Here is a 26,411-nt window from a genome sequence, read left to right on the forward strand (position 1 = left end):
TAAGTTAGGACCAAGACATACCCCCACCCCCCGCCCTCACTTTGTGGGCCAAATATAGTATTTAATATAATTAAACTCAAGCACAGCCTTATTGATCTGATCTGAACTTTGGCTGCCTGGAACAAACTGTTTGACAGGCTGGCTGTGAGTCAGATATGAAGATCCTTTGACCCCTCAGCTGCTTCTCTTATAGTTCACGTGTCACTAGGAAAATAGTTATGTCTGTAGAAAATATACAAAATAAAATATCCTATTGTAATGATCCTGTTATTATTATTATTATTATTATTATTATTATTATTATTATTATTATTATTATTATTATTATTATTTATTTATTTATTTAAAAAATATTTGATTAAACGCCCAGTAAAATGTAACAGAAAGGTCACGAGTGAGTGGGACATCACCAAAAGATTTCTACATTATAGTAAACATTCAGTCAACAGCAGATGCTACGTCCGCAAATAACGAGGTTAAAGGTCAGCCACGGCAAAGCTTCCAGCCGATCAGAAAAGTATTGTAAGTTACGAAATGTAAAAAAAAAAAAAAACTATAGCTTTTTAGATAAAAAACCAAAAACAAATATCAGACACTTTGGATTAACACGGATACAAAGATTTGGGTGTAAAACTTATTCCGAGCGGAAACAAAACGCGGATGTGTGTGTGAGTGTGTATGAGCCAAATGCTCTCTCATGTGCTTGGACGTCATCTGCGTCCCTCCCTCTCCGTTATTCCCTCACTCCTCCCTCTCTGTCTGCGCCTCTCAGTCCGCTCTCCTGCCGGCCCGACCCCATCCTCTGTCCGGCCACAAAGACCCCCGTCGACTCCCAGGACACACGAGGGGGGATTAGCTGGGACACGACGAGGGAGGGGGGAAAAAAACTACCTGAACACTGCTGGGAGAAAAGCCGCCGATATCGCATTGCAGCATCTCACACATTCTCCCCCATCTGTAGCTCCCCTTTCCTTCCCTTTTTTCGCACATTGTTCCCAATGGAAACATGTAAAAATCAGTAAGCTGCGTCCTTCTGAGCACAACCAGCGGGCTGGGCACACTCAACGGGACCGTTAGCTTTTTTTTCCAGTGAGCTACGCGGGACCAGGAGAAAAAGACAAAAAACAACTGACAATTTTTGGTGGAAAGAAGATTTTTTCTTCTTCTTCACGGCGCGAGAAGGACACCAAAGTAAGTACCGTTTCACTTTCATGTCGGTGGTAGACGTTGGTCGTTTTGTGCGCCTGAGTGTTTGCGGGAGACGCACGCTCCGCATCTTCGCTCACCTCAGACGTCATTACGCACTCGTGCAGGAATCGGGCAATTAAAAATAACAGGCCGCTTTCGGTCTCTTAACAAAAGAAAGAGAATAAAAACGCGGCGTAAGCTGGGTTCATATGTGATGGTTGATTATTCCTGCCAGTGGCTGTGTAATATGATGACACGAGGGCAGTCTGGCGCTTGAACGGTGGATCGCTAAAGTTTGCTAACTAGCCACATTATCACTGTAACTAACACACACACACACACACTCACACACACACAAGTCACAGCCCCACTATACAAATATAGTTTTAAATAATATATATCGTTTTTTCTATGTTTAATAATCTCCGTTTCACCCTCTCCTTCAGGCAGTCTTTAATGTGGTTCACTTTGCAGTAGCTACATTAAAGCAAATCTGCAGAATGCTAAGTAAACATAAATACTAAAGCTTTAGAATGAGAGGAGGCAGCTGTAGCTGCCGTACGGGAAATAATTGTTTTGTTGATGTTACCACAATGACTCTTTCATACTCAGACGTGTAAATACGTGACAGCAGGCAAGTATGTATAATATATTGTCACAGTTATAATATCCAAGAAGTAGGTTAATTAGAGGAGTGCCATATGTGAGTCAGACCAATAAAACCAATTTGTACAACATTTTCCATTTAATGTAAAGAAGTCCACTCTGGAGATGTTTTTAGCACTTAGCCAATATAGACCCACATTTAATAAGTTGAAAGATACTGTATAAACAGAAACCCCCACTTTACTATATGCTTTAATGGCCAGATAATATAATATTTTGTTTCTTGCTAAATTGTTTTTTACATTTAATTAGCATTTTATTAACAAAACAAACCGTTGATAGAATGAGATGTCATTAAAGTCTTCTCATATTCAGTTCTTGTTTAGTTAACCACCATAGTGTATATATATGGCTTCACTGTAGGAGCCACTATTGTTTTATGTTTGCAGCTCCGGCTACCAGCTGGCACCTCTTGTGTTTACTGCTTATTTAGGTGTATGTATTTAAGGGACAGCAGCTACAGGTGCTGCCTGTTGCCAAGGCAAACATCTTTTTGACTGTGCTATCGTGTAACTATAACGTGTTGAGAAGATGTGCACTCAGTGGTACTTTAAATAGACACTACATTTACAGTTCTGTCACCTTATGAGGGGATAGAAGTACTTTTAACTTTACAGACTTTTACTCCCGTGCAGTGAAAATAAAATGAATAGTGGTCCAAAAGGGACCATTAAGTGGGATTTGCACTTCTACGTTAAATCTACACCATAACCTATGCTATAACCTGACATTTAACTCCCTAAAACTGGAACTAGATGGTTTGATATTGTTGTTTCTTCCTATGTATTTCTAACTACTTATTCTTTCACTGTCATTTCTTTTTGATGGTCTGAAAGATCAGTTTGAAGAGAGAAACCCTACTGCTAACTAGTGTTTTGGCTGGTGTGCACACCAGCACAATAGTGCATTCCAGAGCAGCTCCAACAAGCCCGACTTAACAATCCAAGATCAGTGACTGTAAGCAGTAAAAAAAACTGTAAAGCTTTAAAACAGTGTGGCAGCTGTTGTGTATTTGTGACTCGCTAAAAAAGCTGTATGCAGAACATTGAGAAGGCTCTATGTCTGAACATGCTGCAGCAGTGTTTTTAGAGTTACAGTGTGTAAAATCTCTCCACTAGATGTCAGTAGATTGCAGATTGCAGTCAACTACGTTATTTTTTCCAACAACTTCCAATTCATGTTGATAAATCTTGGTAAGGTAGGACAAATATCTCTGGCCACTGACTATCTGTAGTTAGTATAGGCTGTTAGTCTGCTGTTTACCTCAGCTTGTGTCCCCTTGTGTCTCCTCTTGTGTTTACTCTGGAGGAGGCTGTAAAAAATTTGTGAAAGGAGTCCAATAGTCAACGAGTCAGTGAAGCTTACTTGTATCTAATGATAGCGATACTGAGATGAGCTGTTGCATTATCCTGAACTTTTCTGAAGCCTCCGTGTCTGTTAGCTGCTGTTAGCTGGTGTTAGTGAAACTTTCTTCGAAGTAGCTCATTGTTGGACACTACGTGACTAACTCTTATGATGTGAGAATGTAATCAAAGTGTTTATTAGAGAGAAAGTTTCATTTTTATGACATTTGAGCCTAACAGTAGCTGGCATAACATTAACTTATAACCAGCTGTTGTTGTTCTTGTTTAGCCGGCTCATTGTCAGTTGTCTCGAGATGGGAGGGTGGCTGTATGTCTAATCTATACATAAACTAACTTAACATATACATATATATATATATATAAAAAATAAAAAAAAACACCCATCATGCCCCTGCGGGCGGTTTATCCTTCAAGCTCGGGTCCTCTACCAGAGGCCTGGGAGCTTGAGGGTCCTGCGCAGTATCTTAGCTGTTCCCAGGACTGCGCTCTTCTGGACAGAGATCTCCGATGTTGTTCCCGGGATCTGCTGGAGCCACTCGCCTAGCTTGGGAGTCACTGCACCTAGTGCTCCGATTACCACGGGGACCACCGTTACCTTCATGGCGTCCCTGGGTGGGCGATATATATATATATATATATATATAACATAGATTGTTCAAACTGCTGCCTTCATGCAGGTGCTACGGAGTGGTGTTTACTAAAACCAGCTGCCACAGACACAGTTTCTTGCCCCAGTTTGCCACTCTGATGAACACTGTGAAATCAGCCACTTTTATATCATTCTGGTCATATGCACGTTGTCTAGTTCTTTTCTCCGCTGTCTATGGTATACTATATATGGGGATGATCTCTAGCTATATGCATAAAATGTGATTGGGCGGAGCAGCGATGTCCATCACAGCCAATGTATTTGAGACGGAAGGGTAACATGGCCGCTTCCACAAAACGGTATCTGCTTCTGTGTATTTTTAATGGATTAATTCTAAGTTTATGAGAATGATTAAATTTTTTTGGAAGATTTAATTACACACATTTAATTTCGTTTAAGGTCATCTACTGATCGGAAGGTTCGTGGTTCGATCCCCGGCTCCCCCAATGTGCATGCCAAATATTCTTGGGCAAGATAGTAACCCACTAACCCCAAGTTGCTCTCCAGTGCATTCATTGGAGTATGAATGTGTGTGAGGTAGAAAGCACTTACAAAGCATAGGAGAAAGTGCTTGTGTGAATTGGTGAATGTGGCATGTTATATAAAGTGCTTTGAGTGCTCTGGGAGAGTAGAAAAGTGCTATATAAGAATCAGTCCATTTACCATTTACACTTATCAGTGTTTACACTAATTTACACTAATAATCAATTTACTTTTCTGATTTTATTAGTTGGAAGGCACTCAACTTGGGAGTGACGTGACTCCCAGCTATTGCATTTGTGTCTATTTGCGCTGCCATTAGGATATGCTGAGTAAAGGATTGACTCTGATGATTTGCTTCCATGCAGTCCTCTAAAAAAAAAAACTGTGCCTAGTCTTTCAGGATTGACATTGTGCGTAGATGAAATGCTGATTGGTTGAAAAAGTGGGCTTGTAAAGGAAAAGGAGTGACAGTGGAGTTCACTAGGAAGAGGGAGAAACACCATCAAAGATCAAAAAAGCAGCATGAGTACCACAAACAGTGGCCGCACTGGACAGTTTTCATTATTTTTAATGCCTGGTTTCGCTTCCCCATAAAGAAGATCTTTGTCTATTATCTCCTTAGTGGGAGGAGCTAAACTAAAGGAACAACAACACCACAAACATGACCAAGCAAGAGTAGCCCTCAGACTAGGTGCAAAGCATGTAGATAGGGTCTGCAAATTTCTGTATAGAACCAACATAGAGCTATGCCAGCCCCCCTTCCGGGTTATGATGATGTCACAATTACTGTGACCATAAGCGCTGCTTTAGATAGGCTGCTTCTAGCCTGTGCCACACTGTTGGTTGATGACCATCTGTAACTTTTTTTGAAGGATTTCACGCAGCAGTTAATTTAAATGATTAATCAGTCATCCAATTAATAACTGCTGTGCTGCTCTTACAGACTGAATTTTTGCATCCATCCAAGTTAAACATCACAGAAGTCCAACAGCAGAGAAAATAAAAGACAATGCAGTTTTTCATTAACCTCAGCCTAACCTGGACAGATAACAGCTGTCAGCTGTCAATGATTACCTCTTCTTCTTCCAAACTGTTCAATGAGTAATCAGTAATTCTGTTGTCTGTTTTTGAGCGTCCTATATGTCCAGAGGGCAAACCGCTTGGCCTCAGCGAGAGCGCTGTGCTTGCTCAAAGGGGCCGAATTGAACTGTGAGGAGAAGAAAATCAGTATGACGATGTCCCCACACCACCTGAACAAGCCTGTTCAAATCAGTCTGCTGCCTGATTGAACGGTCTCATCAATAATTCATCAGTGTCACAGATCAGTGTCGGTGGTACTAAAACCGAGCGACTTGTGATCTCTATCTAACACACAGACTGCGTGACAGTGATGAAACGTTGAGCTGTCCGTCTGTTTTAGGATGGTTTCGCATTTTCTTACACGTAAAAGATATAATTCACATTTATGCTTTTTTGTGTTTCTTTATTTGCTACGTCTAATAAAAATATCTATTTTAAAAAGCTATTTTTTTATCCAGTGTAAGGATGTGTAAAATGTGAACAATGTGTATGACTCACCCTGAAAACTCTCTGGCCCAGAATATCCAAAGCATGACCTGAGTTACAGCTAATGAACCATGTGCAGAAAGCATGTCAGCCTCCTGAACTGCCACTTCATCCCACAATGTGTGCATTCAGGTTTTCATGGTTTGTACTGCGATTCCTAATCCGTAGCTGTGACCTGGACCATAACACATAAACAGTGTATATAGGGAGGCTTGACATACTGTATTTAGTCCACGGCTGAAATGAAAGTATTTGAAGAGTTTGAGTTGCAAAAAAATTGTATGAATCCAACACTGCGCTACAATTAGGGGTTGATATTAGGGTTTGCCTGATTATCAGCCCAGCAGATTATGTGGCCTGATAATCTACTCTGGTCTCATAACAAAACACAAACTGTCTCGTGTTTATATGACAGTATGCCTTTGCAATTAATGTATTTTAATATGTCCGCAGCATCTATGCTGTCCACACTGTCTAGCAGGTTATGTGTCCCCTTGACAGCAAAGAAAACTGAGTTTTAAAAAAGGTGCCAGCCTTTGCATTTTATCCTGAACCACTATTTTTTTCCTAAACCTAACCAAGTAGTTTTGCTGGTAGAACATAACCAAGTGGTTTTTAATTCCTTAACCTAGAAATCTGTCATGTGCAGGGCTCAAAATGTGGACTTTTCTGCCCTTTTAAGTCTTCTTGCCAAAGCTTTGTTTCCAAAGGTCAGAAAAGACGTCAGGTCCGATTATTTCTCCAGTACTTGTAAGTGACGAGGCTTCCCTGGTTCTGGTTATTTGTTCTTGGTGGCTTATAAACCTGTTGGGAATGGACAAATGTAAATTATGCATAGCACAATAATAAAATCATCAATCAATTAATAATTAAGAGTGGTGAGTTTAAATTATGTGTGTATGAACACGAATCAGTACTTAAAACACCATATAGATGAAAAAACGTTGTGCCCAGAAATAGAAGATAATTAGATTAGATGTTGTGACTATGCCAAAGGGCAGGACAGAGGTGCAGTGGTGAGCAGTGTTTCTTCACAGCAAGAAGGTTCTGGGTTCAGACCTGCTGACCTTTCTGGGTTGAGTTTGCAGGATTTCTTTGTGGCTGTGTGGTTTTCTTCCGAAAATCCAAACACATCAATGTGAGCTTTGTTATTAGTTGACTGCATGCGTGAACTGTGACAGACTCGGGACCTTTTGCCTTTTGCCTATATCAGACCCTTAAAATCATAGATGATGTTTTCCTCAATATCTGTAGAGATAATTTTTTCAATATGGCTTAACACCGTCCCCACCAATGATGACGTATCATGCGATTATGATAAAAATGTAACTTCATCCATCTGTCCATCTACATATATACATGGATAGATCTTCAGTGTAAAGTCAATATCAGATTTACAGCAGTCTAAATTTAGGAAATTCATTAAATAACTTAAACAGAGAATAAGCATTGAGCAAACACTTAGTGCCAAGTGACTGAGATGTAACTCAATATCCTTATCAAACCAGTTGTAATAAATCACCAGGCCCAGCAGTTTATGAGCCTTTAACTATGAAGTGACCAAGGTTTTTTTATCAACTAATGAGTGGGATAGTTTATATTTTACACGTTATTACTTTATCATACGTAAACTGTTTTGTTTATCAGTGATAGATATTGTATAACCTGTTTATATTCTAATTACAAATTTCTAACATTTTTATGTTAAAAAAGTTTAAAACTAATCCTGCGAAAAAGATTTATTTAGTGAATCCTTGTGTGTTTCCTTTAACAAAAACACAGTATTTGTGTGAGTAATACCAGGAAAAAATACATGCTAAACTTTAAAGTATGTTGGAATGAATTGTGTACTGCAGTATGCTGTATATAAATATAGATGAACTGGTGATACTTTGATCAGCAACGTATTATAATAAGCTACTATTTCATCCTTTTTTTTTTTTACTTCCATATGGTTGTTTAAAATAAAAACAGCCACTTTTTTTTAAAGATATATAATATTTAAAATATACTATATGGGCAAAAGTACTGGGCCACCAACACATTACAGCGACAGGAGCTGCTTAGCCAGGGAAACCCATGTCTTGAAGCTCCTGGCGTTCAGTTTTTGTGCTGATGTTAATGTCAGTGGAGGTTTCAATTCCACAGTTATTGAGTCTGCAGTTTGTTAGTGATTTTTACTCACTTGGCGACCCCTCTCTGTAACTTTATGTGGTCTTCCACTTTGTGGTTGAATTCCTGTAGTTACTAAACACTTCCACTTTTCAATAAAACTATTTACAGCTACTGGTGGAAAATCTAGGAAGGAAGAAATTTCACAAACTGCCTTTTTACAACAGTGACATCCTGTTAAGTACCACACTTGAATTTAGTTTAGCTTTTCAGAACAACCCATGTTTAAAAAAATGTCCAACAGCAGAACTCCAGTCTTTTCAATTTTGCTAGAATTACCTTCAGTGTACCATTCTTTCTGGTTTCCAATAGTAGTTTTTATAGCTTATCGTGTGAGTGATCCATTCATTCACTTCATAGTTAAAGGCTTAGTTTTATTTATATAGTGCCAAATCCCAACAACAGTTGCCTCAATGTGCTTTATTTTGTTAAATCCCCCCAAGAGCAGTGGGGGAAGGAAACAGTGGGAAGGAAAACCCCCCTTTTAACAGGAAGAAACCTCCGGTAAAACCGAGCTCAGGGAGGGGCGACCATCTGCCACGACAGGTGTGGGGTGAGGGGAGGAAGACCTGAAAGCTGAAGGCTCTGCCTCCCATTCTACTTTTAAATACTCCAAGAACTGTCTGAGACTGAAGTGCTTTAATGGGGTGATACGATACTATGAGGTCTTTAAGATAAGAGGAGGCCTGATTATTCAAGACTTTTAAATTTGATTTTGGATTTTCATTTGCTGTTGAATGTGTCATGTGTGGATGGATATGAGTAAATGAATGGTTGTACAATCATAGGTGGCTTGGTACAAGTGACTCACAGTTAGAGCACATCACTACTGTCTTGTGACTTATGTTCCTCTGGCTGACTCAGCCCTCCACCATCCAGAAAAGGCTGACTGTAAATCTCCATGAGATGTTCTTAATCTGTGGAGATGAATGGGAAATCTGGAGTGCTTCCTTTGTGTGGTGGCAGCATGTTTACATTCCCCAAACTTTCCTGTACTCTGTACCAGGAACCAGTGAGTGTCTGTGTAGGTTTTTGCTAAAATTTCTGAGAAACTACATCACTTGTTTGAAAACCCAGGATCCAGGAAAATATAAAAAGAAACAGCAGTGACAGCTGGTGAACTGAGAGAGCTGTTGATAATCACCAAACATGCTTGTACTGTACATTCATTGTCAGAAAAACAGAAGGAAAGGGACATACACAGACAACTTCCTTTTCCCTCCCCTGCCAGAGGCTTCCTTTATTTTTATTGGACCATTAAAATGGTCAGAGTCTGATCATGTGACCCAGTGAGCCAATAGCATGAAGGGTTAGGAAAGCTGTGGGGGGGAAAGTGCTTTAACATGCTGAATTCACTGCATGAACTCAACAAGTCACCCTAAAAATACCCTCTGGGATCCTAAGCTGAACTCACCACATACTGCTACAATAATGAGAAATTAAAAGAACTTTGTTCCCCCCTTTGTTTGCTTTTGTGTGTATGTGTTTGGTGAACTAATCACAGCGGACACACTCATAAACAGTGTTTAGTCATTTTTAATTATAGGAAATCACATATTTATACAGGGGAATAAGTGCCATCTGCTCTTTTGGCCATCCGTAGTGATGCTCAGAAGCTCATTTAGTTATCGGATTTCAATGAGATTACACCGTTGTTGTTGTTGTTGTTGTTTTTATATAATGGAGCCGGACATGCATGCAAAAACCCTGCTCAGCGAAGCTCTTAAGATCTGGCAGCGCACTCTGGGAGAAGTGAGATGTAGGGCTACCGAAGTGGAAGAGCTGGCAAAGTGACCAGGAAAAATATGTCACCCTTCCCATCCACCACTACCTGTGTTAAAAGAAGGGGGGTGGTGGGGTGCGAGAAGGGGCAGCCCAATGCTCAGTCAGCCGTGCTCCTGCAACAGGAAACTGGGGCCATGACTAACACGACATGATGAGGAAAATAACTGAAGCACTCAACCATGAGACGTAGCCAACAGTGTCAGTGAGCTGCAGTTTACATGAAGTGAAGCTGAATTTCTTGAACTAGTTATGAAGTTAAACATAAAAGATCATTTATGGCTTTTCTGTTGCAGATGAAAAAATCTAAATAATCAGGAAAATTGTGGAATCATGAAACTAAAGAAACTTGTCTTTATTTAAGAGAAGACTTGAACTTAATTATAATCCAAATGGAAAAACTGAATAAATTAATAATTAACTGAGCTAAAACTCCCACGGTCTGTCTGGGAGTGAATCTGGAGTTTTATTGAGGGGCAACAGGAAAGGGAAAGGATGTGCTGAATAGCAAAAAAAAAAGGAGAAGGAGTCTTGCAACACAGAAAGTGGCACAATGTTTGTTTTAGTAATTGATAATAGCTGAAATTATAACTGTAGTGGTGTTTTCATTTTCCCAAAGTCTGTGTGATTAAGTGGAATAATTATGAGCTTATCAGCTGCTACTTTTGGCTGCTCCTAAAGCCTGTGACTATGGGAGAAATACCTGCAGGTGAGCAACAGAGGTAACTACCAATGAAAGCAAAGAATACTGTTGATTGGCATATGATCTGCTCGTTAAATACGTGAAAGTCATTCTACATCAAGGGCCACATACTGCCCACTTTCTTAAGTGGGTCAGATCAGTGAAAGTGGAAAATATGTGCCCACATTTTCCAAACCTGTCAAGTGGGCGGATTTGGCGTCTTTGCCGACTCAATTCTGGGCTTTATGTTTGACACCCCTATATTAGAGTGTTACCTGGGCAACCAGAGGTTTGGCTGTCCGTTGACGACAAGCTAGCAGCTTCGAGCAAATCGCTTCCAGTGTGTTTATTTCGATCCCAATTACAAATCGATTTGTGTCTCCTCCTGGGGTCAAACTAGGAATCTTTCACGTGTTTAAATATGTAAACAACTTCTAATCAGTCTGATGAGTTCAGTACACCAATAAAAGGCCAGTAGAGGAAGGAGATCTGTCAAACAGTACACTTCTTCTTTATATGACAAATGCTGGATTAATAATAGATAATCAGTAATAGAAAAACTGCATACTTTCCAGTTTCCATCTGTTGGTCAGGAGAAACAAGTAATGTTTAGATGTCCCCTTTGTATCCATTTAATGGGTGTTTTCCACATTATAAGGGTGTAACTTAAAGAAAAGGCGCTTATTTATTTCTCAGAGAAACTCTTTTTCTGCTCTGATATTAAAGTATTTCATGTGAGCTCTTATCAGAAACGTTAAAACCAAACACAGCTCCAAACACAGATAAGGACATGCTAAAAAATTTATGAACCGCACAGTTGTTTTACTGCTTCTGCTTCTCTTTCTGTAAAACTCTATCAAAATTGATGGCTAAGTAGGGTTTAGGCTGTAAATTTTAAAGATAGTCATGACAAGGAGGCATTACACATGGTTTTGGCTCTCTAAGCTAAGGAGGGAATCCTTTTCAAATAACTGGCTGGGAGCAGCAGGGTGGGGATGGGAGTGGGGATGAAGTGGTTACGAGGTTTTGGCATTCACAGCTGCAGTTGTTGGGAGGGGAGTTACTGTAGATCTGCAGGGGGACACCGGAGATAGAGTGCTTTGGGGCGCCCCCGCTGCTCAGCACTTACGACTGACTCATGACTCACGTCCCACAGATATTCATTCAAACCTCTTTACACTCTCTCTTTCTGCCACTCCCTGAACTTTGCATCAGAAATATTCAGCTATGTACTGTCTGAGGAGAAAGTGCTGCCCTCGACTAAGCACATGTGGAGGGAGAGATTTGCTTAGTTGTTGCTCTGCCTTTTCCTCTCCTGTGAGGGCCTCTTGACTTCTATGCATGTTGTATTTGCTCTGTTATATGCATGGTAAGAAACACACAGGAAGGCTTCCGCATAGGGGGAAATCATCCAATTCTCCAAATTATGTATCCGATTACAGTTGTCCTCCTATATACATAGCCAGGGATGTATAGTGGGTGCGTGTATAGCCAGTCTATAGACCACATAAGGGCAAAATATGGCCTGAGGGCTGGGAGAGGCTCACAAACCATCTCAGTCCAGCCCATGACATCCTCAAGGGAAAACAAGAAAAAAAAACCCCAAATCATTAAGAGCCAGCATTATACTAAGAAATGAGAGTCCTGCAACTCAGACATGTTTTCACTGATGTAAGATAATGTAAGTGTTCTAATAGCACTTTAATTTTATGTTAGTTACGGGTGAGGTGCTTGGCCATTGAGGATGGGTTGGAGTAGAGGTGTTGCTCCTTCACACTGAAAGGAGCAAGTTGAGGTGATATTCACAATCTCTAACTAGAATGCCTTGTTGATGACATGATTCAGACATGTCAGGCTGGGAGGAGACCCCAGCAAGAGCTCAAAATGCCGCTGACATCCTGAAATATGTACAAAAGCAGCCGCACCACCAGCTCATCATCGCTTGATGTCAACATTTTCCACAAAAACACAGCATGTTCGGTTTGTAAATTTGTTACACGATAAGTTCAAACCTGGGAAATTCTGATTTTCATGTCGCTTTTTTACAACACTCAAACTCTGATAGGTGCATCAGGGGTTAAGCATCTACCTGAGGATACTTCACAGTGCAGATTGGAGGAATCAAGCCACCTAACTTCTGATTGGCAGGCCCCTGATAATTGCCACCCATATAACAATAATTAAAAAAGACTAGAAGTAACAGTGGAACTAATAAAAACGAAACTTTTTGAAACAGTAAAAACTGAACTGAGACAAATAAACCCACTCTCGAAACTGACTCAAACTAAACTGGAAGAAACAAAGAAAGATTCAAAATGAAATAAAAATTAAAAATGATGAAAAATTACAAAACTTTTTAGCTCAGTTATTCAGAGTTTACCTCTTTGCTTGCTCATCCCTGCTTATGGATACAGATTTTAGGAAGAACAATATCACTGTACTTGAAAGAGATGCTCATTTATGAAAGATCAACATTCCTACTCTCACTAGTAGTGAGATATAGGAGAAATGCTCTGTTATTAAAGCTCTTGGAACTTTAATAATAGAGAAGTGATCATATTTTAACGTAACAAATTTATTAGTAAAATGTGCAGAAATTACTCTACTGCAGCTGTTCATGAGGGAATCTCCCACATCAGCAGATATTTCCTTCAAAATGACTCAGAAAGGCATATTTTTAGAAAACGTATTTACTTTTAAATGAGCAACAGAAGTAGCAGCATGCTCCTTTAGTCTCTGTTGGGTCCGTTTGGGTTGTTGTTTTTTTACATCTTAAACCAAATTACTTTTAAAGGGATTTTAGTTTAAAAGATAATTGATAAAAATAAAATCATGAAAGCTCAGCTGAAGCTGCAGCTTGCTCCTAACATGTTAAATATTTTTTGTAAGATGGTCATATCCTCAGTCAGAACATCTTTAAGTGGTAACATTCTGATAAAGCAAACCTCCTAAAAGTTTTTCTGTTCGGCTCATGGAAACAAATACGCACAAACACTGTAAACAACCTGTTGTTTTCTCAGCCAGCGTCATGTCTACATTCAGTTGTATTCTCTTTTTTCACTGGGCTGTTTTCTTTAGAGTAACGCATTGAACTAGAGCAGGGCGATATGACCAAAAATATTTATCACGATATACATTTGAAAATTTACAATAACGATATAACTGACGATATAATTGACACTAGACAAAATACTTTACAACTCCACAACTTTATTAGTGCAAGAAACCCCATCAATGTATTTTCACTTAAACAAGCAGCTGTTTTTTTATGTGCATTACAGTTATATAAAAATTTAACAGTGCAAATGCAAATTCCTTGCTGACAGTTTAACCATTTCCAGTGGAAATTGGCCGACATATCCTCAGCATAACCATGTATAATATCCACAAAACTTAAAAAGAGGTTATACACACACAATACGGTAATATTATGTTGAAGCACAGTACGTATCACTCCGCGAGGCGCCTGCCTACGATAGCCGTAATGCTCCGACAATCCATCAAGCGGTGCGGGTTCGTAGCTTAGCAAAGTCCCACTAAAACATTTGACAGATTTTCGAGTGCCGTGTACATAAAATCATTTCGAGGTCAGTAAACACAACCAGAATTCATACATAAGGCGCACGGGATTATAAGGGGCACTGTCGATTTTCAGAAAAATCAAAGGATTGATTTTAAGTGTGCCGTATTTTCCGAAAAACACGGTAATAACGACGGCCCGCTAGCATGCTCTACCAAAAATAGTGCTTTGTTGTGTATCTGACGGACGAAAGCCAAACCAGTTCCACACCACTGTAGTTGCAGCATTTTTACAAACCAATTCTGATTCATCCGTTTCATTCAACGATCCACTTTCGCCCTTCTCATTCTGCGTCGCCGCCATGCTTTTTCCACCATGTGTGTATGAAAACAAAGGCACTGCGCATGCCCATATTCTATCGCGATATTTCATTTTCTTATTGTTGCCCAACATTATACCGGTATTACCGTGAACGGTATGATATGGCCCAGCCCTACATTGAACATACTGTAGGAGCCGTGGTTAAAACTGGCTCCACTGCCCAGCAGCTTCTCTTCAAATAGATTTCCACCAGGATTGTGATGGGATATTATTTCAAAAATATAGGTGTGACCTGCGAGTTTTAGCAACCATCCAGCTGTCTTTTCTTCACCTATTTTTACACCAACAAACTTTAGGGTTTGCGGGTCTAAATGATAGCTATTGTATTGTAGCTTGGGTTACACGCTGTTTGAAAGTGTTGACTCCGTTTGTGTCCGTGTGCTTCAGGATGTTGTCGGAGCTCAGTGAGTGGTTCTGGCAGGAGCGGCGGTGGTTTCCGGAGGGCCTGGGCTGGGCTGACCTGGAGGATCGGGATGGACGAGTGTACGCCAAGGCCCGCGACTTGTGGGTGGCGCTGCCCATTGCCCTCATATTCCTCATTATCCGTCAGATCTTTGAAAGGTCGATCCATTTTTCACTCTGTCTTATTCTATCTCAGACATTTACCTTTAATGCGTTTATGCATTTCTTTATGTCTTTAATCTCTCCTGACTTTGTATTCAGTTAGTTTATGCTTTTTTCCCCTCAGTAGTTACTTAATCCTTCTTTTGTTGTGCCCAGATCTATGATGAATAAATTCCCATTGTTTCTTCAGCTGTTATTGTTTTCCACATAAGTGTGCAAACAGCGTTCCTGTTTCCAGGAGCTAATCAGCGTTCATCTGTGTTTCCCTGCTAATGCCAGGAGACTCTGTTCCTCATTGTTTTTCATGTCTACCTCCTATTCAGCCACAGAACTGTCAGAATATACAATAAAAGAAACAGTGTAATCAAGACAACACATTTAAAAAAATATATATATATAATAATAATGGATACTTTATTGATCCCCATGGGGAAATTACTTGTTTTTCTCTGCATTTGACCCATTCACTCTGTGAAGCAGTGGGCAGCCTACTAAGCAGGCGCCCGGGGAGCAGTGTGTAGGGACGGTACCTTGCTCAGGGGTACCTCAGGGTAGCCGTTAAGTGGATTCGAACCGCCGACCTTCCGATCATGGGGCGACCACTTTACCTACTGAGCTATCCCTGCCCCATATATATATATATATATGTGTGTGTGTGTGTGTGTGTGTGTATATATATAATAGCTTGAATATCGGATTATATAATATTTAATAATCACACCTATGCTTCCTTTCTTTGTCACTGTTTTTTAATCCCAACATGTCACAATTGCAGGATGGTGGCCACGCCTCTGGCCTCGCTGCTCGGGGTTGAAGACACGGTGCGGCTCAAGGTCCCACACAACCCCACACTGGAGTCCTACTACTGTAACATTACCAAAAACCCCACACAGGTAGATACCTCTGGCCTTCTATTGCAACATCACAAAGGCTCTAATGCAGCTCTCGACTGAATCACTGGGAAAATAATCAAATCTGACCTCTTTGTGCTGTTCTCAGTCTTCAGTAGCAAGTCTTTGCAAGAAGACTGGCTACTCAGAAAGACAAGTGCAGCGATGGTTCAGGAGACGAAGGAACCAGGACAGACCGAGTCTGCTCAAAAAGTTTCGCGAGGCCAGGTATGCATCCGTGCTCTTCTAAACATATATGACTGCTGTAGAGTCCAGAGAGTGTTCCTCTGGCAATATGAGCACATTTCTGAGGGCAAACGTAGCCCTCTATTTCTGCACTCATTGCAATGTTGCCCCTGCTCTCCACACGCACACACTCACACATCCAACCATGCTTATTAGCACAGGGCCTTTGCAGCTGGGGCTCTGTCACCACTGTTGGTTATTTTTATTTGTAAGCCAACATTTACTGTAACAGAAGCCGAGTTAAACCAACAGCCTGATTACAAGGCTATTGAGGCCAGCTACTACCAGCTGACAGGATTCACAGATACGTACAGTACAATAGACAGCAGATAACATGATACCGATACTAGTACTGACAGCATGCAGATATACTGTCCACTGATATGGATGCAGAGAAATCCTATGGTTATATTATCCCATGTGTCCTGTTTGTAAGTCTTTCATGATCTGTTGGCTTGGGTGTTGTTTATGTTTGATGCAGATCTGTGAAAGCTTTTAACTCAAAAGATCAGTTTACCATTTTTACCCAGAAAACGGTGGACACGCTGTGTACAGTGGATGAAAAAGTCACTGTAATAAAGAGTGAGACAGAAATACAGTTTGTACCCACCACAGGGTCTCTGTAGCTTCTCTGGAGCCTCTGATTGCATCACTCATGAGATGGAGTTGTAGGAGAAGTATTACAGCTTTGTTTTTTCCTACAAAGCTCAAAAGACATGACATTTTTCAGTGCACGCTCACCCTGGAAACCCTTTTCAAACCCGGTTCTCTCACACCCTTTATTTCCGTCAGTTCTTGGTAAAGACATAAATGACATTAATGATGGCACTTCCTGCAGAGATGTTGCTGATAAATATGAAAATTACAAAACTGTAAGTGTAAAATCAGGAGGCTCCAATATTAGGGCTGTGCGATATGACCAAAATCTCATATCCCGATATAAGAATTCTATCGTCCAGATAACAATATAAATCACAAAAATGTAACATTTTCTGTAAATTCTGTGAATCTCGGGAAGCTCGTGTTGCGTGAAGTGTTTCCAGCTGCGCGTCATGTAGCTGGAGTCGAGTGTTTTAACCGATGCATGAAACTATACATTTTTAGACATAAGTTGCCGCTGCCGTTTTCTTTATGAGTATTTATTACACGGCGTGCTGCTGGGAAAAGCCTGTTCTAACGTTTATTTTTTAGCACCTGGCGGCTCTTTTTTTAAATTCTCATCCGTAAATAATCTGCTCTTTCACGTGATTCAGTTTATTTTGAAAAGTCTCAACAGGATCTTGAGCTTTATTGTGAAAGGTTTATGTGGAACATAAACAAGCAGACACGCGATGCTGTTACCGTCGTTGTTGCTAACCACAACGCATAAAAACAGGCGCTTGTCCGTCAGTAGTGTGATTATATAAAATATAAGAGAAAGAGAGAACTTTAAGAAATTAATATAGCCACTACAGTGACCATCAAAACGATGAAAAAATATTGGCGTAAACAGTTTATTTTGCGACACCACGAAACAAACGACAGCGTAAAATGAAACGATAGACGTTTTTATATCGTCATGCGATATATATCGTTATATCGAACAGCCCTAACCGATATGTTTGCCAAGTATTCGGATGGGTTGAAGTTGAACCTGTTTGTTCCCTGAAGAAACTCATTTGTTTCATTACATTTGCATTACTTAGCCGTACGTCATGCGTTAGCAACATAAAGCTTAAGCTGTAGTCAAAGTCTCTTCCACTCAAATCTTTAATGAAGTCACACGCATGATCTGTATTTTACTGTTTTAAGTATTAGCTCAAAGAAACAATAGAACACCTGCCTGAAGCCGCTGGAAATGGAGTCTGCAGTGCTTTAAGCCTGACTGCTCATCAGCATTTTTGTTACTTGTTCAAAATCAGGCTTTGGCTGCTTGGCTGGAGTCACCATACACTCAGCTTTAACCTCACTCTTTCTTTGCCGCTTTAGCTTTGGTTTAGCTTATTGCACATGTTTTCAGGAGTTGATGTCACGTTAAGAGCAGTTGTTTCTGGGCGGGCTGTGCTTTACACTTTAGCGGCACATTTTTGTCCTTTGGTGCCAGAAAAATGAAAATAATAGTTTTCTGTATCCCACCTCCCTTCACATGAACTGAAGTGATCTGATTTAAGTGGAAGTGCAGAAAACAGCATGTTTTATGATTTTTTTTCTTTGTGTCTGCCTATCACACACATCATTAAAGAGCTTTTGTAACACAAATTCGATTAGTAACTGTGATGTGATGCTGAATTTGTGTGTGTCACAACAGCTTTAAGTGGGCTAAATGCTCAAAAATAGCTTAAAATAGCTTTTGAAGTGATTTTGTTTTCCTGGTACACATGATGGGAAAAATAACTACAAAAACCAAACAAATAAAGCAAATAATATTTATTGTCAGGTATGGGCCAAGCATTTACATTATTTCAGCCAATTTACAGTGATGTGTGTGCATATGTGATGTGTGGGTGTGTATGTGTGGGTGTGTGCAGGCGTGCATGTGACTGCATGCTTGTCGCTCTCTGGTCATGGTGTGTCTTTCACTATGCGGGCTACAGCGTAAAGGCATTTTTCTTGTGAATCGATGTATTGTGGATGTGCACACAACAGGCTTTCTGTATCTCTCCCTTATTCCCCCCACTGGGGTATCTCCCACACTCCCACTCCTTCTCTGTATCTGTGTCTCTGCTGCAGCGTTTTCTGTAGCGTCTTCTCATTACACCTGTATGAGCAGTGACAATGACTTATCACTGTCTCCAGTACAGGGTGTTGTCTAGTGGCTCTCATTGTCTGTTATCACATATTTGACTGTGTCTGTGTCTCTGTGTGTGCATTTGTGTGTTCCCGCGTGTGTGTGTTGTGTTTGACATTATCAGCAGATTTTCCAGGCAGTTCACGCAGCCTGGCATCTCTCTTTAACTTGTGTGTTTGTGACTGTAAGCGAGAATTTGTGTGTGTGTGAGTGAGATGCATTTATGTGTCTGCTGGTAGAAAATGTGCCTACTGTCTTTCCTCATTGACTGAGTAGAAAGTGTGTTTGTATGTGTGTGTGTTCTCTTGCAGTTGGAGATTTACCTTTTACCTTCTTGCTTTCATTGCTGGCCTGGCCGCCCTCATCGATGTGAGTACTGCCATGTTAACCTCGACCACTCCTCTTCCTCCTCTCATGCTTTTATGTATATTCATGACCTGTCCAGCCTTTTCCTTTGCCGTGATAACCTCACCTCTCGCGCTGTCAGAGGGGGAAGCATTGACTCATCCTTGTGCTGAGTCAGTTGTTATAAATACACCTGTCGTGTTTTGCTGTCTCATTCCCATCCTGCATGTCCTTCCAGAAACCTTGGCTGTATGACCTGAAGGAGATGTGGCAAGGCTTTCCTGTGCTGGTACGTCTCTAGAATCACTAAGTACAATAAATGCACTGCGTATCTGTTCATTAAATTAAGCTCCAGAACAAAAAGGTCCTGGAAGGTAATAAAGTTTCTCCCTGCCTGTCCTGAAATGATGGAAGCAACATGTCTAGAGTGGCTTTTCTTCGTTTCGGTTTCACTTTAGATTTGATTAGTTATAGTGTTAGTTTTAGTGTCTTTAATGGGTGACATTTGTCAAGGTCAGATTTAAGGACTTTAAAGCAGGTGTTTTAACATAAACACTTCTCTCACAGTCTCACTGACGATCCCAGACTCTGTGAATATCTGTGCCAAAAGATCCTCAGGCTTTTTATTTTGGTTTAGTAAACTATACTCCCTCGGTTGGGATGCGTGACACATATAGATTCAGCTGATACTGGATTGGAGCCTCTTTTGTCTTTAGAATTGCCTTAATTTTTCTTAGCCTGAATTCACCAAGATGCTGGAGGCATTCCTCAGAGATTTTGGTCTATATTGACATAATATCTTCACACAGTTGCTGTGACAATCATGCAGCTTGGATGTGTTAACTGGCACTCTCTGAAGTTAAACCAGACATTAGTCATTTTTAAATTTACACCAAAATCAATTTCATCAGAGAACATTTAGAAGGTTAATCTGTAATATAGGAAAAAGTACAGCCCCACTTCCCAGTAGTGATTTGCACAAACTGTTATATTGACTTTAAAATTAACGATCTGTATCCTCCCCTTCAGACTCTCTTGCCGTCCCAATATTGGTACTATATGATTGAACTGGGTTTCTATGGATCTCTACTCTTCAGCGTCGCCTCTGATGTCAAACGCAAAGTAAGTGAATTTATCTCAAGAACACAAAGATTTTCTTTATTTAGGAGTACAAAGGATTTGAACAGGAAAAGGAGGAAAAGACATTTGTCTTTCCTCCCAACCATTCATCCATCAATTTTTTGCTGTTTGTCCAGTCTGGATGACAGAGTCAGCAGCCTAAGCAGAGATATCCAGACCGTTTGCCCCCCAGCCACCTCCTCCAGTTCTTCCAGTGGAGCACAAAGACATTGCTAAGCGAGCCAAGGTTTGCCCTGGAGCCCCCTCCAGGTGGGACATGACCAGAATACCTCACATAGATGGTGCCCAGGAGGTATCCTATTCAGATGGAACCACCTCAACTGGCGCTTTTCAGTATGGGGGAGTAGCGACTGTTCTTTGAGCTCCTTACCCTACCTTTAAGGGAGAGCCCAGCCACCCTTCGGAGGGAGCTCATTCTCATTATTTTGGTCACTACCCAGAGGTCGTGACCATTGGTGACTGACTAGTAAATACACAGCTTCGTGTTCATGTTCAGCTCCTTCTGCTGTGTACAGCATTCGCACATCACTGCAATCTCCTGCACCACTCTTCCCTCACTTGTGAACAAGACCCTGATACACTTAAACTCCTCTATCTGAGGCAGTAACTCAGTCCTGTCCTGGAGTGGGTGCTCCACGCTTTTCCAATTGAGAACTTTGGGAACACATCAGACTTTGAAGTGCTAATTCTCATCCCATATGCTTCACACTCACGCTCAAACATTCCTCCAGAATCCTAAGGTTGACTGACAGACAGACTCTCCTCTGTCAGTTAGTCTGTTAGTTTAGTGGAGTGTGACTCCCCTGAAGTTGGAACACTCTCCAGTCCCCCTTCTTAAAGAGGGGGTAAGACAGTAAGACAGTCCCAAATCAATGTCCCCAACTTCCATACAGTGCAGAGACGTATCAGCGACAACATTTCCACAACAGTTAGAACCTTGAGAAACTCAGAGAGAATCTCATCCCGTGGTCCATGAGACTAAGTCATACTGAACCCAGCTAAGCCCTATGATCTAAGGGCTAAGGGTGAGCCCATCGACCAGTCCTGCCTCCGGGGCTCCAGTAACCCCAATGCAGGTGAGGTAATGTGGCTCCATAAGCGTCTTGTGAATCACACTTGGCCTGAACTTTCACCTAGAACCAATTTGCCTTGGCAGACCCTACTGGGGACAAATTTTGACAACGTGGCATTTAGGATTATTAGGGCAGACAAACCCCTTTACCATGATAAGGTGGTGGTTCAAGGAGAGGGGGCATGCAAAATGAGTATGTCATTTGTGCAGACACAGCCACTATTGAATCTGTGTGGATATAGCATCATAATTCTGCACACAAGGCTGACAAAGAGTCTTTCGTCACTCTTCTCTGATCAGTTTCACATCTGGCATGGACTGTGAGTGGACATTAGGCTGCTGTGACACGTGTGTGTGTGTTTCAGTGTGCCTTTGTGTGACATGTGTGCGTGTGTATTGTGCGCCTTTGAGTGTGTTTGGCTTGGACTTTGCTCAGCCTGGTCAGCTGAGCACAGTGGGGTAAAAACTTTTGCCAAACTCTTTCACAGTGTGTTTCAGCAGCACAAAGTCTAACCCAGATAATGTTAAGCTGGATGTACTTGCATTCTCATGTACCTGGTTAAAAAATAGTGCACGGTTATATATATATGTGTTCTGTTTCATGTACACGGCATTAATTCAAAAGCATCTTTACCCCCCCCACCACCACCACCACCATCTATCTCCCCCTCTCCAGGACTTCAAGGAGCAGATAGTTCACCATGTAGCAACAATCCTCCTCATCAGCTTCTCCTGGTGTGTTAACTACATCCGTTGTGGAACTCTCATCATGCTGGTGCACGACTCCTCCGATTACCTCCTCGAGGTAAAGCCTCACCTCATTTTATACACTGATGGAAAGCACGTGCCCAAAATCAACTAACCTGTAGCTCGACATATATTTACATCCTGTCATCCTGGAGATATTTTACTCCGTGAGGTGTGAGAACTGTGTTTGAATGTTGCACAGTTTGCACTGATGTCATTTATCCCTACCACCACTAAGCAGGATGTTTTGGCCTTTGAGTATTCTGATGTTTTTACACTGATCACATACTGCCCCCTGTGGAGGAAAGTGCAATTTAAGTATTATTTGTGGGATATAAACACTTTAGACTTTCATTAATTAGCATGGTTTTTATCAGGTAATAGAAATATTTGTAACCTGTTGCTTTTTTTTCTTTTTCTGTTTTTTTATTCGGGTCATTCCCTTAAGCATTAAATGTATTTTAGTTTGTCAAAGGACCATAAATAGCAGGAATGTGATACTGACTCTTTGCCAAAGACTGTATAAGTGGTGAACATAGATGCCATGAAGTCACCCACTGTTAGCAAAGTCCAGTTAAAAGTTAGGAAGATTTTATCTGAGTGTTTGCCAGACGCAACGAGCGAGGGGTGGAGCTTACTGTGAAAATGGGGGACAAAGCACAAAAATCATTAGCCAATAATCTGACACATAATTTATAAAATGAACTTCATGCTTTATTCAGCATGGTTTGAAGTTACTGGCCGAGACCATAAAACCACCAGAAAAGTGTCACTGAGGTCACAGAGGAAGAAATCTGAAGACCAGAAGTCTTTTTGTAATCACAGGATCGCCCCCTGCTGGCCTTTAAAGAGAATGCGTGTTTAAAGCGCTTTCACTTTAGCCTCTGAATCTTTTACAGATGCATTGGCTAAGTTCCTCCTTTATACCACGAATACTCTTTGGTTTTATTACATGCGGGTCATTCATGCAGTCAAGCCCAAGAGGACCCATTTACAAACAGAAAAAGCTATGAATGAAGTTTAAATGCTTTTTTTCCCCCAGAAACTTTCCCCTTTTGATAATTTATTTTTATCTTTTCCACTAACAGTCTGCAAAGATGTTCAACTATGCTGGGTGGAGAAATGCCTGTAACTACATTTTCATTGTATTTGCTGCAGTCTTCATTGTCACCCGCCTTGTTATCTTCCCCTTCTGGTAAGCACACACACATACATATACACAGATTTGAGACAGTCATTTTGACTGCTGCAGTATACCACTGTTTGTCGTGCTTCACTCTCCTTAATCCTCGCCGTTTCTCTTGCAGGATTATTTACTGCACGTGGGTGTATCCAGTCACCATCTATAAGCCATTCTTCGGCTACTACTTTTTCAATGGGCTGCTGATGACTCTGCAGTGTCTACATATCTTCTGGGCCATTCTCATTATACGCATAGCAATCCGATTCCTCACCAACAATGTAAGCAAACCAAAAGAGATCAATTAGGTCAAACAGGAAAAACTAAATAATGCTGCAAAACATTTATTTCTGTGAGTCAAATTTGCACATACTCTCTTCTGAAAAGCTGCAAATCAAAAATGAATAAGGCGTTTGAAAGTCTGAGTTTGTTCTGACACTCTGCAGAGCTCCAGGAGAGCATGAGCAGGAGGTCTCCCCGATTAATGATGATGTTTATATATTTTCATGAGCTTTTCCTCGTGTTCTTCAGGAAAAAGTGGATGATGAAAGAAGCGACAAAGATGAAACAGACGAATCAGAAGAGGAGGGCGACGAGGAGGCAGGAGAGAAAAAGCATATGAAGAAAAATGGCCCGGTGCAGAATGGTCACACAGTCCACAACAACAACCACCGCAAGAGGCAGTGAAATTAAAGTCACGGGATGGAGAAACATGAGAAGGACTTATATCCCTCAGTAGAGGAGCAGGAGGGAGGGACCAGTGATTCCCTAAAACCCAGAACAGCGGGTATCTGAGGAAATTTGGCACTGTTACTTTTACACAACACACATTCATGTTTTTTTAGAGGGCACAGAGATCCAGCAGATGACATACACTACATTAAGTGGCACGGCTCTTCGCTTTGTCATCAGAGGAAAAAAATGTATCACTGCCTTTTGTTTGATGTTAGTCCCAAACGTTTTCAATGAGACGGGGAAGAAAAAATGGAGAAGAGCAAAGTTTGGAGAAGACAGATGAGGGGGCGGAGGAGGTGATGCTGCTTCTACTTTAGCTTTCATGTTCTGACTGTGTGCCTTAGAGCCAGCTGACGGCTACGAAAAAGCCATTTTAAAGCCTTCTGCTTTGAAATTGAGTTGCTTTATTCTTTGTTTGCTTTTTACTAACAGAACAAAACAACTGAAAGTGGGTTATGTGAAGGTGACACAATAGGGCATTTATTTCCCTAGGTTTCTGTCTATGCAACTATCCGTTCAGCTATTGCAATGTCTTTGCACAAAAGTACAGAGTCTCTCATATAAAGTAATAACCTGCAGTAGGACTGTGCTCCTCTGCTCTCCGGTGTGGTTTGTGCCATTTGTAAAGTGTTCTGGTTTGAGTTTAGTAATCAGCAAGATTTTTTTTTAAAGGGGGGGCCTATCGTGCTGGTCCATATTTTCTGTCATAAACTTTTAATAATGGATGTTCACATTAAACATTAAACAAGTTTCAGATAATGAGGTCTGTGCATGTGCAGGCATTCCCTGTGAGCCAAAAGCTCAGACTTTGCGTTACTCTAAATGCTCTATTTCAGGTAGTTTTTTCTACCCCTGCATCTGTGTGATGTCACAAAGAGAGGCTATCCCTAATATGGTAATCTTGGGCACACAGCTCTACCCACTTAGTGTTAAAATCTTTTGTTTACAAGAGGCAGCCAATCAGAAGAAAGCTGGCTCATACCTGATTTATGGCACTGTGTTAAAAGTGTGACCTAGCCAAAAACCTCAGAAACTGCAACACATCTGTTTGGCAGTGATACGCAGTGTAAACTTAGCATGCTGTTAGCACAAGGATAAAGCATTAGTTGAACAGCATCTAATAGGCCTTAATTGTATCTAGCTTGTCCCTTATACTATTACAAATATCTAGTATTGTGCCAGATTTATTAGCTCGGTTTTACTCATGTTGACAGTGACAGTGCCCGAGTATGAACGCGAGCATCACCCGCTGCAGTGGAGATTCAGCGCAGTACTATAAACCATGCTTCAAAGGGACCTGGCAGGGAGCTAAAACCGCTTCTTTCAAGATAACCCATGATTATTCTGAACTGTGAATCATGCAAAGCTCCTCTAGCAGAGTCCCAAGAATAAAAATATGGTGATGGAAAAGAGCATAATATGTCCCCTTTTAACTTCTGTTCATTCCTAATCCACTAAGGCTCACTTTGTACAATTCCTGCTTCCAGTAGAGTCATCTCCAGAGTTCAACAGTTCTTTGGTGTTTAGGCTATAAAAGAGCCAGAAATGAATATAAACTCCGATAGAAAACTTGAACTAACTGCTAAATAACTTTTTCCTCTCTTCTTCAGCTCAAGCAGTTTTGCATTGACGATGCCACCCACTGAAGAGCGATGACTCAATGCGAATGGGCGTTGCTCTGTTGAAATGCTGGAGTTTCATTAAGTACAGTGGAGCAGGACGGTTTCGCAATTTCAGATTTCCCGAGGTCACTGCCCAATAGTCTGGGTTCTGATTGTTAACCCGGCTGCAAATTTAAAGTGTTGATCTGAGTAAATTTTTTAAGTATCATTCTGGGTATTAAATGTGTTTACAGGTATGTTCTTTGAAACTTTTATTTTGTTTTAGTTTTTAGATGAAATCATGAAATGAGTGTTACAGAGTTTTGTTGCTCTAAAGCTTTGTATGTCAAGTGCCTTATCTGTAATGTATGGGAAGCTCTCCTTGTCTTCATGCCCTCTCCTTTTCTTTCCTGTTTCCACCTCACATCATAGATCCAACCTGCTACATGCTCTCACGTCTTCTCTTCTTTATAAAATGCCTTCCTTTCAAACTCACCCTCATTCCACTACCACGTTCTTTTTAACTAACCCCCAACCAACCAGCAGCCTCTCTTCCCCAGTGATACAGAAGAAACAGCTGTGTCCTAATTACAGTGTTATTATTATTTTTTGTCTGTTTTTTTGTTTAATGATGCCTAAGTATTGTTATTAATGGTAAAATCAAAGATCAT

At 40.8% G+C, this 26,411-nt stretch overlaps 1 protein-coding gene across 1 annotated transcript; it reads left to right on the forward strand.

Annotated features, from left to right (window-relative positions):
* Positions 1-760: 760 nt before the first annotated feature.
* cers2b (ceramide synthase 2b) lies at positions 761-25,025 on the forward strand. Its single transcript, XM_080897317.1, has 11 exons — positions 761-1,191; positions 14,841-15,014; positions 15,793-15,910; positions 16,017-16,135; positions 19,232-19,289; positions 19,504-19,554; positions 20,295-20,387; positions 22,154-22,282; positions 23,313-23,419; positions 23,532-23,685; positions 23,936-25,025. Exons 2-11 carry the CDS (start codon positions 14,842-14,844, stop codon positions 24,089-24,091), a joined length of 1,158 nt encoding a protein of 385 aa, XP_080753443.1. The 5' UTR covers positions 761-1,191; position 14,841; the 3' UTR covers positions 24,092-25,025.
* Positions 25,026-26,411: the final 1,386 nt, after the last annotated feature.

This window comes from Rhamphochromis sp. 'chilingali', assembly GCF_963969265.1.
Source record: "Rhamphochromis sp. 'chilingali' genome assembly, chromosome: 11".
In the NCBI taxonomy this organism is placed as follows: domain Eukaryota; kingdom Metazoa; phylum Chordata; class Actinopteri; order Cichliformes; family Cichlidae; genus Rhamphochromis; species Rhamphochromis sp. 'chilingali'.